General features: G+C 41.2%; 1 protein-coding gene across 7 annotated transcripts in view; it reads left to right on the top strand.

The window, feature by feature from the left end:
* Positions 1-14,609, top strand: part of LOC137384622 (cilia- and flagella-associated protein 54-like) — a 712,374-nt gene that overhangs the window by 391,884 nt on the left and 305,881 nt on the right. For all 7 annotated transcript variants that reach the window (XM_068058759.1, XM_068058758.1, XM_068058757.1 and 4 more), the window contains 4 exons: positions 464-551; positions 8,065-8,259; positions 11,845-11,911; positions 13,928-14,128. In XM_068058759.1, the coding sequence (XP_067914860.1) occupies positions 464-551; positions 8,065-8,259; positions 11,845-11,911; positions 13,928-14,128 (551 nt within the window). The remainder of the gene's footprint in view (positions 1-463; positions 552-8,064; positions 8,260-11,844; positions 11,912-13,927; positions 14,129-14,609) is intronic.

The following is a 14,609-nucleotide window of genomic DNA, read 5'->3' as shown; positions in this document are numbered from 1 at the left end:
ATGCCCCAGAAGGAGAGATTACCCCTCCAACTCTGCTAGGAGGCCGCCAGGTTTTACCTGGCAGCATCTCAATGCAGCAACAGGTCCCTCCACCTATTAAATTGAGGCGGAAGTGGGAAGAGGCTCTTAAGTGGCCATTAATTGGCCTGGGGCGAGCAGGCTATCCTCAGCCTTTCCCACCCTGGGCTAACTTGGAAGGCATCGGGAAGGCGATGGGCACTCCGCCCCACCCCCACCCCCGCCTTCCCATGCAGTTTTATGGGCCACCCCCGCCTCCGCTCACATCCTAAGGGGGCCCATGAAATTCAACCCACTGCTTCAACATGCTGAAATGCATTGTGGGTCAACATGGGCCATAATCGATTCTAAACAAATGAAATTCAGCTGTGAATGTTTAAAATCTGCTGTTACAGATTATACAAAGGCCTTTCTATAATGTATATCTTATTCTGGTTGTAAATAGAGTTACTTCGAGTAAATGGGCAGAACAGTTTGTGTGCACAGGCCCTCCATGAACAAGGAAATCTTCACTTCTGTGCAGGAAACAGGAGGTATTTTTGAAACTTAATCTGATATTTGAACATTGTATTATCTTGACAGGTAATATTAGAAGTAACAGGGAGAATTCAGTTAATTTTATTTTGTTTATTTCATGTAGCTAGAAGTAACTAAAGTGGCTATTGGCTTTCTAGTGAGCATTCCAAGCAAGAAAATAAGAAACTGAGTGGGGTGGAAGAGCAAAGGGATCTAGGGATACAGGTGAACAAATCGTTAAAATCACAATCACAGGTCAGAAAAGCAATTAACAATGCTAACAAAGCAATCGGATTTATTTCTAGGGTATAGAATTCAAAATTAGTGAAGTTTTGCTAAACTTATACAGGTCAGCTCTGCTTAGAGTACTGTGCACAGTACTGGTCTCCCTACTATAAAAAGGACATAGAAGCACTGGACAAAGGGCATACTGGATTTATATGGACAGCATCAAAATGAGAGATTACAGCTATCAGGAAGGGTTGAACAGTTTGGGGCTTTTTTCTTAATGGAGGACTTAGAGGAAACTGATAGAGGTCGTTAAAATTATGAACAGGTTAGACAGGGTAAATGTGAAGAGCATGTTTTTACATGTGGGAGAATCCAAAACTAGGGACCATAAATACAAGATAGTTTCTAATAATCCAATAACGAAATAAGGAGAAATTTCTTTACTCAGAGAAAAGTTGGAATGTGAAACACATTAGCACAAGAAGAAAGCGTTGAAGCATATAGCTTAGATCCTTTCAAAAGGAAACTACACGACTACATGAGAGAAAAGGGACTGGAAAGATATGCTGAAAGGCTGAGATGAGGTGGATGCTGGACCGAATGGCCCGCTCCTATGCTGTACATTCTGTGAAATACTTTGTAATGTCATTCTTAACTAGGGTTGTCAACTCTGGTTGAATGTATTCCTGGAGGTTTTATCGCATGATCTTGCAGTACACCACCTTTCAACACCAATTGGAATGTGAAGAAATTCTTGGTTACCCAATTGGATGATTCTTGACTGTCAGCCAAACAGCCATTTTTCCAATCTTCAATATTTTTATGACTACTAAGGACAGCAGAACATAAGAAATAGGAGCAGGAGTAGGCCATTTGACCCCTTGAGTCTGCTCCATCATTCAGTTATGATCATGGTTGATCTACCTTAGCTCCACCTTCCCACACTATCCCCATATCCCTTAATTCCCTCAGTATCCAAAATTCTATCGATCACTGTCTTGAATATACTCAACAACTGAGCATCCACAGCCTGTAGAAAATTCCAAAGATTCACAACCCTTTGAGTGAAGAAATTTCTCCTCACCTCAGTCCTAAATGGCCTACCCCTTATTCTGAGACTGTGACCCCTAGTTCTAGACTCCCAAGCCAGGGGAAAAATTCTACCCTGCTAAACCCATTAAGAAATTTATATGTTTCACCTCTCATTCTTCTCAATTCCAGAGAATATAGATCCAGCCTAGCCAGTCTCTTTCCACCCCAGGAAACAGTCCAGTGAACCTTTACTGCACTCCCTCCGAGGCTAGTATATCCTTCCTTAGATAAGTAGATGAAAACTGTACTCCAGGTGTGGTCTCATTAAGGCCCTATACAATTGCAGTAAGACTCCCTCATTCGTATACTCCAATCCCTTCATAATGGAGGTTAACATAGTATTGGCTTGCTGTAACTGTATGTTGACTTTTTGTGATTTATGTACAAGGACACCTATGTCCCTTTGAATACCAATTTCCCAGTCACTCACAATTTAAAAAATATTCTGCTTTTCTGTTTTCCTTCGAAAGTAAATAACTTCACACTTCCCTCTATTATATCAATCTGCCATGTCCTTGCACACTCGCTTAATATATCTAATTTCCTTTGCAGCTTCTTTGCGTCCTCCTCACAGCTTAATTTTCCACCTAACTTTGTATCATCAGCAAACCTGGATTGATTACACTCAAGTCCCCTCATCTACGTCATTGGTATAGATTGTAAATAGCTGAGACTCAAGCATTAATCCTTGTGATATCCCACTAGTTACAACCTGCTATCCGAAAATGATCCGTTTACTCCTACTGGATGTTCTCTATCCGTTAACTGCACCTCAATCCATGCTAATATATTACCCCCCAATCCAATGAGCCCTAATTTTGTGTGATAACCTCTGGAGTGGCATCTTATTGAATGCCCTTTGAAAATCCAAATACACGACACTCTCTGGTTCCCCCTTATCTACCCTACTAGTTAAAAAATTCTTAACAGACTTGTCAAACGCAATTTTCCTTTCACAAACCTGTGTAGACTCTGCCCAGTCAAATTATGATTCTCTGAGTGCTTTGTTATCACATCCCTAATAATAGCTTCCAGCATTTTCTCTACCGTTGATGTCAGGCTAACTGGCCTATAGTTCCCTGCCTTCTCTCTCCCTCCTTTCTTGAATAGTGGGGTTCGGTTTGCTACCTTCCAATCCATGAGGACTGTTCTAGAATCTAGGGAATTCTGGAAAATCAAAACTAATGCATCCATTATCTCTGCAGTCACCTCTTTTAAAACCCAATAACTCCAGTACTATTTCCTTACTAATAATAATATCCCTAAGTTCCTCATTTTCAATCGGCCCTTGGTTCCCCACTATTTCCATTATGTTTTTGTGTCTTCCACCTTAAAGACAGATACAAAATATTTGTTTAATGCCTCTACCATTTCCTTATTCCCCTATTATAATTTCTCCTGTCTCTGCCAGTCGGGAACCCACATTTACTATTGCTAATCTCTTCCTTTTTCCATGCCTATAGAATATTTAACCATCTATTTTTATGTGTCTTGTCAGTTACTCTCATATGTTATTTTCTCTTTCCTTACCAGTTTATTGGTCTTTCTTTGCTGAATTCTAAAACCCTCCTAAGCCTCAGGTTTACTACTCATTTTAGCAACATTATTAGACGGTTGGACCACTTTTCCCATGGGGTTTTTATTCTTTGAGGGAATGTATATTTGTTGGAAATTAGGAATTAATGCTTTAAATGTTTGCCATTGCATATTTGTTATCATATCTTTCAATGTAGTTTCCCAATCTACCTTATCCAACTCGCCTCTCATACATACGTAATTTGCTTTCTTCAGATTTAAGACCCTAGTTTTGGGCTCAACTAAATCACTCAAACTCAATACAAATTCTATCAATATACCCTGGAGGCTCCTTTACTACAAGGTTATTAATTAACCCTAATTAACCCTCCACAGTACTATATCTAAAATAGCCTGATTCCCAGTTGGTTCCTCAATATGCGGATGTAAAAAATTATCTTATATACATTCCATGAACTCATCCTCCAAACTATTTCTAAGAATTTGGTTTGCCCAGTCTATATGAAGATTAAAGTTCCCTTGGGTTACTGTATTACACTTGTTACGCACACCCCTAATTTTCTGACTTATACTAGGCCAGATGCTACCATTACTGTCAGAGGGCCTATAAGTATTTATGTACCTTGTTGTTTCTTAGTTCCACCGAAACTGATTCTACTTCTTGGTTTTCTGAGCTAAGATCCTTTCTCTCTACTGCCTTTATCCCAGCCTTTATTATCAGGGCTACCCACCACCCACCCCCAACTTTTACATTTTGCCTATCAATTCCAAAAGTCAAATAGTCTGGAATATTTAGTTTGCAACCTTGGTCCTTTTGCAACCACATCTCCATAATGGTAATTAAATCAAATCCACTCAGTTCTTCGGTATTAATTTACCTATTTTGTTGTGATTGCTTTGCAAGTTCAGATATAGTGCCTTTAGTTTTGTCCTTTTTCTATTTTTCACTAACATTATTTGAAGCTTTTTGAAGCTGAAGGCTTGTGGAAAGAATGGATTTGTGTATTCAAAATCATGCTTTTTAAAACTATTATCCTTGATGATATAGAACCTTGTAACTTGTGAATTTATTGCCAAATTTTTTGTTGAAGCTGAGAGATTTCTGGTTTCACAGGATTTTTCACACAGCTGTAGACTGTTGGATTCATTATTTATAATACTAAAGAGAAGTATTCAAAGAATCTATATTCCAGGGAATATAGGCTATTCTATTTTTGAAATGAATGTGGTGGGTCGGATTCTCACTTTGTAATGCAAGAGTGCCGAGTCCGATTATAGCACCTCTACTACTGCTGTGGCTGAAACCAGCATATGTTAGGTGATTGAACCTGATTATCATAGAACCATAGAATGGTTGCAGCACAGAAGGAGGCTGGTCAGCCCATCGAGTCCATGCTGGTTCTCTACATGAACAAGTCAGCTAGTCCCACTCCCCTGCCTTTTATCCATAGTACTGCAATTTTTTTTCTCTTCAGGGTAATTACCCAATTCCATTTTGAAAGCCATGATTGAGTCTGTCTTCACCACACTCTCAGGCAGTGCATTCCAGATCCTAATCAGTCACCACATCGAAACATTTTTCCACATTTTGCTCTTCACCTTTAATCAGTGTTCTCTGGTTCTTGACCCTTTCAGCAATAGGAACAGTTTCTCTCTATCTAGTCTGTATGGACCCCTCATGATTTAAAACTCTATCAAAACTCCTCTCAACTTTCTATTTTCCAAGGAGAATACCTCCAGCTTTTTCCAATCTAGATCCAATGTAGATCAAGTAAAGCAGTGATCCTAACACCAACCTCTGGGGAACCCTACTATATAACTTTCTCCAGTCTGAAAAATAACCATTCACCACTACTCCCTGATTCTTGTCACTCAGCCAACTTCGTATTCATGCTGTCACTGCTCCTTTTATACCATGGACTTCAACTTTGCTGACAAGCCTTATGTGGCACTTTATCAAACGCTTTTTGGAAGTCCATGTACTTCACATCAACCACATTACCTTTATCAACCCTCTCTGTTACGTCATCAAAAACACAATCAAATTAGTTAAACATGATTTGCCCTTAACAAATCTGTGCTGGAGTTCCTTAACTAATCCATATTTGTTCAAGTGACTGTTAATTTTGTCCCGGTTTATCGTTTCTAAAAACTTTCCCACCACCAAGGTTAAACTGACTGGCCTGTATTACTGGCTTATCCTTACACCCTTTTTTGAACAAGAATGTAACATTTGCAATTGGCCAGTCATCTGGCACCGCCCCTATAGCTAAGGAGGATTGGAAGATTATGGCCAGTGCCTGCACAATTTTCATGCTTACTTTCATCAGTATCCACGGATCCATCCTTTTTTATTCTTTCATGGGATGCGGGCCTCACTGGCAAGGCCAGCATTTGTTTCCCATCCTTAATTGCGCTTGAACTCAGTGGCTTGCTAGGCCATTTCATAGAGCAGTTAAGAGTCAACCACATTGCTGTGGATCTGGAGTCACATCTGTACCAGTCCCATTGATTTACTAACTTTAAGTACAGCCAGCCTTCCTAATACTTCCTCTTTATTAATTTTTAACCCATCCAATGTTTCAGATACCTCCTCTTTCACTATGACTTTGGTAGTATCATCCTCCTTGGTAAAAACAGATTCAAACTACTCATTTAGTCCCTCAGCCATGCCTTCCGCCTCTATACGGAAATCCCCTTTTTGATCCCTAAATGGCCCCACTCCTCCTTTTATCACCCTTTTACTATTTATATGCCTATAGAAGACTTTTGTATTCCCTTTTATGTTAGCTGCCAGTCTCTTCTCATAGAGTCATAACCGCATAGAAGGAGGCGATTTGGCCCATTGAGTCCATGCTGGCTCTCTGTAGAGCAAACCACTCAGTTCCATTCCCCCGCTCTACCTCTGTAGTCCTGAATGTTTATTTCCCTCAAGTGTCCATCCAATTTCCTTTTGAAATCATTAACTGTCTCCGCTTCTACCACCCTCACAAGCAGTGATTTCCAGGTCATTACCGCTCGCGGCATAGGAGGTTGTTCCTCACATCTCCCCTGCATCTCTTGCCCAAAGCCTTAAATTGGTGTTCCCTAGTCCTTGCACCATTAGCATGCTCTCTCTGTTTTTCTTATTTCTTTTTCACTTCCTCTCTGAACTTTCTAGATTCAGCCAGTTCTTACTCATATTATCAACCTGACATCTGTCATACGCAACTTTTTTCTGCTTCATCTTATTCTCTATTTCTTTCATCGTTCAGTGAGCTCTGACTTTGTTCATCTTATCTTGACCCCTCGTGGGAATGTACCTTGACTGTACTCGACCTATCTCCTCTTTGAAGGCAGTTCAATTACAATTTTGCCTGCCAATCTTTGATTCCAATTTGCCTGGGCCAGATCTGTTCTCACCCTATTGAAATTAACCTAAACCTTATGATACTATCATTATTGTCCCCTAAATGTTCCCCTACTGACACTTGATCCACTTGATCTATCTCATTCTCTAGAACCAGATCCACAATGCCTCCTTCCTCTTTGGACCAGAAGAATACTGCTTTGGAAATTATCCTGAACATACTTTAGAAAGTGTTCCCCCTCTCTGCCTTTTACACTATAACTATCCCAGTCTGTATGGGGATAATTAAACTTCCCCATTCTAACTATATAGTTTTTGCATCTCTCTGTAATTTCTTTGCAAATTTGTTGGTCTGTATCTTCCCACTAGTTGGTGGCCTTTAGTATACACTCAGTAGTGTAGTGGTACCTCTATTGTTTCTTAGCTATAACCCAATAGGTTCTATCCTTGATCCCTCTCTGACACCATCTCTCTCCAGCACTGGAATATGCTTAGTCAAAACTGCCACCCCTCCTTCTTTCTTTCCTTCCTTATCTTTGCTGAACAACTTGTATCCAAGAATATTTAGTACCAAATCCTGTTCTTTTTTGAGCCAGGTCTCCATGACATCAGATTCCCATGTGGCCATCTGTGCCTCCAGCACATGAACCTTATTTACGACTCTCCGTGCATTCACAACATGCACAGTAAACCTAATTTAGGCCTTATTGCATTCCTTCTTACTCTGACTGTACCTAATACTTTAGTATCTCTTCCTCTAGTGTTATCTGTCTCTACCTCTGTCTCTTTGTGCATTTTGTTTTTCCTCCCTAATGTTGCTTCCTGGTTCCCATCCCCTTGCCAAGTTGGTTTAAACCCTTCCCAATAGCACTAGCAAATCGTCCCGCAAGGACATTGGTCCCGTTTCTTACTCAGTTACGAGTCTGATAACGTGTGACTGGTTGTTTGTTTCTCTCACACTCTTCCTCCCCCAGTTTGTGTTATGCTCTCTCTTCCTGTCTCAATTTCACTCTTGGGACTCATAGGGCTTCCAGGCGATTTTTGTTGGCCCCAATGCTGCCATCCTCACAGCCAGCAATGAAGCAGTGTTTCTGAATAGCAAGGAGACAAGCAAGGCCCAGACAACAAGAATTGGCTGCAAGCTACGGCATCCGGGATACTGTGCATACAAGGATCATTGTTAATGAGTCACCAACAGCACTGATCAGGAGATCAATGGCTATTCTGTTATACTGCTGCCCAAATCAGGAGGATTGGGAACCTGAATGTTTATGCCAATGAAAGTATTGATTTCCTAATATAGAAATTACTTTATTTTACAGAGCAGCTTTTACATGTTGGTGCCAAGCAATTGATGCAGTATTAAACATGACTGACTTTATAAATAACTGGCAACACTTGGAAAGCAGCAACAGCATTTCGTTAAAACATTCCAAAGATTACAGTGAAGCCTTGCTAAATCGAGCTGGTATTTGGGGTTGTTTACAGGCTGGAATCTTATCTGCGAAAATAGCTGAGTAAGTACCACCAGTTGTGCATTATTTTATGGCTGCGTTTGCTGACAACGCTATCACTGGTTAGCGCATGCGCCGATGACATCGATGCGTGACGTGTGCATCTTCGGGCAACGCGCCTGGTCAGGCTCTGCGCATGTGCTTTACGCGTACAGCAATGCCACGCTAACCCATGCGTCAAGCTCCGCTCCCCACTTTGCTGCTCTCGCCGGCTGCTCCGCTCCCCCCCCTCGCTGCTCTCGCCGGCTGCTCCGCTCCCCCCCTCGCTGCTCTCTCTGGCCGCTCCACTTCACTCCACTCTTTCGGCTGCTCCGCTCCCTCCCATCCCCGGCCCGCTCGCTCGCCCCCTCCCCGGCCAGCTCCGCTTCCCCCCCCTTTCACCGGGCCACTTTGCTCCCCCCGTCCCCGGCCCGCTCACTCGCTTTCCCCCTCCCGCCATTGTGTGCTGCCATGTGTTTAGGTCAGGTTGCCTTCGTGTGATTATTTGAGCAGCGCCATCTTTAGTCCTGGCAGCTGCCTGAAGTCGCAGACTGTGACGTTTTGGTGGCACATGCTGCATTTGCGCATGTGCCACTGCAGCGCCACCTAGTGGTAGCGTTGTTAGCAACGCAGCCTTATTTTATAGTCCATAAGAAACCATAAGTTGCTTTATGTTTCCTGTTAGGATATTAGGATAGAGTTTACAAATTAGCACACCAGATACAATTGCGTGTGACTGGGGAGAAGATCGGTAATTCAGATGGGGAGATCATTGCACTCTGCAAGATTTTTTGTTGAGAAGAAATGATGTGGTAGCACTGACCTCTACACAACGCTCTACATTCATTTTGTAAACCTACGTCATGCAATGTTCTTCCATTTTAATGTATGGTATTGATAGATGTTAAAAGTTCTCTAACTTTTTTTTCTAGTATGTTCCAGGATAATGCAGCAAGTAGCTACAAATTTAACAAATTGTTGCATAAATTTTTGGAAACCGGAATAACTAGCTAATTAATCTGTGTTTGCTATGGCTTTTATTAAATTGCAGTAGAATTTCTAAGAGATGTGTACAACAAAAACATATTTATATAGTGCCTTTATGGAATAAAGTGTCCAAGGCTCTTCATAGCAGCATTATAAAACAAAATATGACACCAAGCCACATAAGGAGATATTAGGTCAGATGACCAAAAGCTTGGTCAAAGAGGTAGGTTTTAAGGAGTGTCTTAAAGGAGGAAAGTGAGGTGGAGAGGTGGAGAGGTGTAGGGAGAGAATTCCAGAGCTTAGGGTTTAGGCAACTGAAGGTGCAGCCACCAATGGTGGAGCAATTAAATTCAGGGATGCTCAGGAGGCCAGAATTAGATGAGTGCAGACATCTTAAAGGATTGTGGGCTGGAGGAGATTACAGAGGTGGGAGGGAGAGAAGCCATGGACAGATTTGAAAACAAGGATGAGAATTTTAAAATCAAGATGTTGCTTGACTGGGAGCCAATATAGGCCAGCAAGCACAGGGGTGATAGTTAAATGGGACTTGGTGCGAGTTAGGACATGGGCAGTCAAGTTTATGGAGAGTAGAATGTGGGAGATCAGCCAGGAATGCATTGGAATACTCATGTCTAGAGGTAACAAAGTCATGAATGAGGGTTTCAGCAGCAGATGAGCTATGACAGGGCAAAGAAAGGCAATGTTACGGAGATGGAAATAGATGGTCTTATTGATGGTGTGAATATGTGGTCGGAAGATCATCCCAGGTCAAATATGACATCAAGATTGCAAACTGACTGGTTTAATCAGACTGTTGCCAGGGAGAGGGATGGAGTTAGTCGCTAGGAAACAGTGTGTTTAGCGGGAGCCGAAAACAATGGCTTCAGTCTTCCCAATATTTAGTTGGAGGAAATTTCTGCTCATTCAGTACTGGATGTTGGATAAGCAGTCTGATAATTTAGCAACTTAAGTATTAAGTATTTAGTAACTTAAGTATTAAGTACAATTTAAGTATTTGCAAAACAGGCTATAGTACCTGCTATCTAGACTAGAGATAGCCCAAGTATATTTACAGACTTCTACATTAATGAGTTGGAGGTTCTAGATACACTTAAAGGGCTCCAAATTCATCCCCCAGAACATGCGATCCATTTGGCCACTCCCAAAGTTTAACGGTACACTAATGCTTACACTTCTTTAGTGCTTTTTAAATCAAAAATTCTTCTGTTGACACTATCTACTTCTACTTTCTCTTTGGGCAGTCTGTCCCATTCATTCACCACACATGTCAATTTTGACTTTAGAATAACTAACCCATGGAGTTTGCAGCCAGACTGCTACTGATTCAACAGTAGTGAGCATCATGGAATTTGGAGGTCTTAGCCTCATTACATCCCACTTCATTCTGCTCTCTATATAGCTTTGCACCAGTCGACATGTCGTTGCAACAAACGCAGCCTTCTTGTAGACAAAGCTATTCATTTCCTGTTAGACCCATTAACTTTGTTATGCAGATTAGCATACCGCACTCATTACCTTTACTTCTCCTTTCCTCTGACCACTCATCGCAAATCAATCAATTATAAAAGCAAGACAAAATACTGCAGATGCTGAAAATCTGAAAATAAACAGGAAATGCAGTAAATGCTCAGCAGATGCTGCCTAACCTGCTGAATATTTCCAGCAGTATTTCAAGAGGGCTTAAGTTAGAGCAGAGAGGTAACATTGTATTTTTAATATATGGAATAAAATAAAGTTAGAGAGTCTGGTAATGTACTGGTTATGTTACAGGACTACTATTCCAGATGCCTGGACCAATGATCTGTAGACAAGAGTTCCAATCCCACCGTGGTAGCTGGGGAATTTAATTTCAATTAACTAAATAATCCGGAGTGAAAAGCTAGTATCATTAATGATGATCATTAAATTACTGGATTATCATAAAAACCCCACTGGTTCACTAATGTCCTTTAGGGAAGGAAATCTGCCATCCTTATGGGGTCTGGCCTATATGTGACTTCAGACTTACAGCAACATGGTTGACACTTAACTGTCTCCTTAGTTGTATTCAGGAAGGTGACTCACCACCACCTTCTCATGGGTAATTAGGAATGGGCAATAAATGCTGGCCTTACCAGTGATGCCCACATCCTTTGAATGAATTCAAAAATATAATTTCAGTGATAATTTTGTTTCATGCATTTAGTACATCATATTATCAGCCACACGATTGAAGATAATAAGCCCCTATGTCTTTATTGAGTAAGGTGGATAGACCTGGGAAATCTCAACCATCAAGTTACTTCATCCACATCATCATCTTATTCATGCAGCTTCAAGTTATCATAATTAAATTTAACCCTTTTGTTTTAGTTGTTTTCTTGCTCTTCAGTTTTGCTAGTACATTTTCTGTGTTGTCTACATTATGATAACATTGGTCGAATTAATTTAAAAGAACTAACGCCACAATTTAATCATAATATAAACGTCTCAATTATCCCTGAGCACTTGTTCTGGTAGAGTTCCTAAACAGTTATTGATATTTCGTTCCAGCTGATATGAATAATTTCCATAACTCCTTGTTTGTTGTATTATTAATATGCTCTGCTCTGCTTTTGACAGGTTTATTACATCATTGAACTTCAGCTTCAGACATGATTGCTGCATCTTGTCATCATTTTTTTTTCAGGTATAATGATACTTATGACCCCACCGGAAGTGATGTTATTTGCTACACACTTAATAATGACACGGTACTGTCCCACTCACTTTGAAAACTGCTACCATCACTCTCCTGCTCAAAAAATACGCCCTTCACCTCTTTGTCTTGCAGACGACCGCTCTATCCCCATTGACCCTTTTTGCTCCAAAGTCCTAGAAAGAGTTATTGTTAGGATCACCTGTTAGTCAGCCTCCTTCCTTCTATGTTTCACAATGATAAGCTTTGAGTAAACACGAGACACTTGTTGAAGTATACACAATAGACTTTATTCAAATGCAGCACAGGTGATTAGCCTAACTCTATATAGAAAGTAGCATTTCTGTTTCCGTATCTATCTTTCAAACTCCAAATAACTGTTGAAAACCATGCTCCTTTATACACCTTAGTTTGCCGACATCAAAAGTACAGATCACATATAAAACCTCAGATGTATCTGTTCCCGAATGTGCTATTTATGTAAACAGTTCTGGTTTTTTACTTCCGAGATACTTCCCTCAAACCAGACTTCCTGACTTAACTGTTCTTGAACCCTTTGAGCAATAGTTTTATTAATAGCTTATCTTTTTATATTATACCCTCTGCCTATATTTATTATACCAGCCACTAAAGTTATTCTCAATGATGATGTCATTCTAGTCACTTAAGTCTTTGCTCAAGAACTAGTTGTACATAATACATTAAAAGCAGAATATAAGACATGCTTTCTCCTCATGGAGATGTTCATTTCCTGGCACTTGTATGGTGTGAATACTACTTGCCACTTATTGCAAGCCTGGATGTTGTCCAAATCTTGCTGCATTAAGGCAAGGACTTCATTATCTGAGGAATTGAACAAATGAAACTGAACTCTATGACATCATCAGCGAATCTGACCCCAAGATGGAGTTTATCGATGAAGCAGCTGAAGATGGTTGGGGCCTAGGACACGACCCTGAGGAACTCCTGAAGCAGCGATATCCTGTGGCTGCAGTAATTGGCATCGAATAATCACAGTCATCTTCCTTTGTACTAGGCATGACACCAGCTATTTAATAGTTTTCCCCTTGATCCCCATTGACTTTAGTTTTGCGAGACTCCTTTGTGCCACCTTTGATCAAAAGCTGCCTTGATGTCAAGCTTTGTCACTCTCATCTTGTCACTGGAATTCATATTTGGACCAATGCTGTAATGACGCTAGAGCTGAGTGATCCTAATTGAACTCAAACTGAGCATCAGTGAGCAATTTATTACAGGGCAACTGCCACTTTTTTTTTTATTCATTCATGGGATGTGGGCGTCACTGGCCAGGCCAGCATTTATTGCCCATCCCTAATTGCCTTAACTGAGTGGCTTGCTAGGCCATTTCAGAGGGCATGTAAGGGTCAACCACATTGCTGTGGGTCTCGAGTCACATGTAGGCCAGACCAGGTAAGGACAGCAGATTTCTTTCCCTAAAGGACATTAGTGAACCAGATGGGTTTTTACAACAATCGACAATGGTTTCATGGCCATCATTAGACTAGCTTTTTTTTTTAACTTGATAGCACAGTTGATTGTTCCTTCCATTTCTTTGTTGACAATTGAAAGTAGGCTGATAGGATGGTAATTGGCTAGGTTAGATTGATCATTTTATTGGTGATCAAATAAAATATTTTTGGGATATTTGTTCTTTTTTCTAACCTTGTCAGCATAAAGATGAGCAGTGAAGTTATCCCAATAAGCACATGTCTGCACCTACAAATTTCCAGTCTCAGCTTGGGAGGCACAGAGTGGTGACTCCAGCCTTAGAAGAACACCCCAAATCACCAGTGTAACAAATCCATTTCCTGCACCACTTATTCTTGTGGCTTGTTTGAGTGAGATTGCAAATTAGCGCTATACTGTGGATGGTTCTACGACTTAGACGAACTTTGTTCAAAAAATTTGAATACAAACAGTAAGCATCATAAAATATAACAAATAAAAAGTCAGTTTAACATTTTTACTTTTTATCCCTCGTCTTAGGGCCTGTTCAGGACCACATTTCCACACCCGCGATCTGATCATGAGTATGCATCATATGAAATAGGGTTTGACTGTGAGGTTGTTGAACTCATTCCTGGGATTGATCTCCTCTCAGACCGATTCAGAGCTGATATACGCGCAGTGGTGGGAAGCCTAAACTTCCTACTCCATGAGCTACATAGCGCTAAGCAAAACCTAAAGGTAAGGAAATCTTAAACTACAGATTAATTATATGTAAAGTTCAACGGACAAATACTATGGGCCCATCCACCGGCCAGGAAAGCTGAGGGTAACCCCAGCATGGCCATTTTCAGAAGCCCCAGTGGAATTCAAAGTCTATCAGGCAGCTAACTGCCCACTGGTGGGAACTCTGTGCCTTTAAGGGTGAAGAATCCCGCCTCCAAGAGCTGCCAGCCAATCAAGTGGCTGGCAGCTCTTCAGTTCTAGCAGTGCCACCGGGAGTGGTTACCACGGCTGGTACTGCAGGAGGCCCAGAGTGCAGCTATGGAGGAGGCCCTAGAATTATGTTAAGTTGGGTTGGGCTCTCCGGCAATGGGGGGTCGTCATTAGTGAGAGCAGGGGGGTTATTGCAGCGGGCCTGGCCCTCCATGATCCACAGGGTGCTCAATCCAGAGGCCTCCCCGCTCCCGACCCCACAAGGAGGCTGCCAGCTTTTACTGGG

Source organism: Heterodontus francisci, chromosome 27 (genome assembly GCF_036365525.1).
Source record: "Heterodontus francisci isolate sHetFra1 chromosome 27, sHetFra1.hap1, whole genome shotgun sequence".
Taxonomy (NCBI): domain Eukaryota; kingdom Metazoa; phylum Chordata; class Chondrichthyes; order Heterodontiformes; family Heterodontidae; genus Heterodontus; species Heterodontus francisci.
The sequence above is the reverse complement of the archived record's forward strand: the minus strand, read 5'-3'. Positions and strand labels throughout refer to the sequence as shown.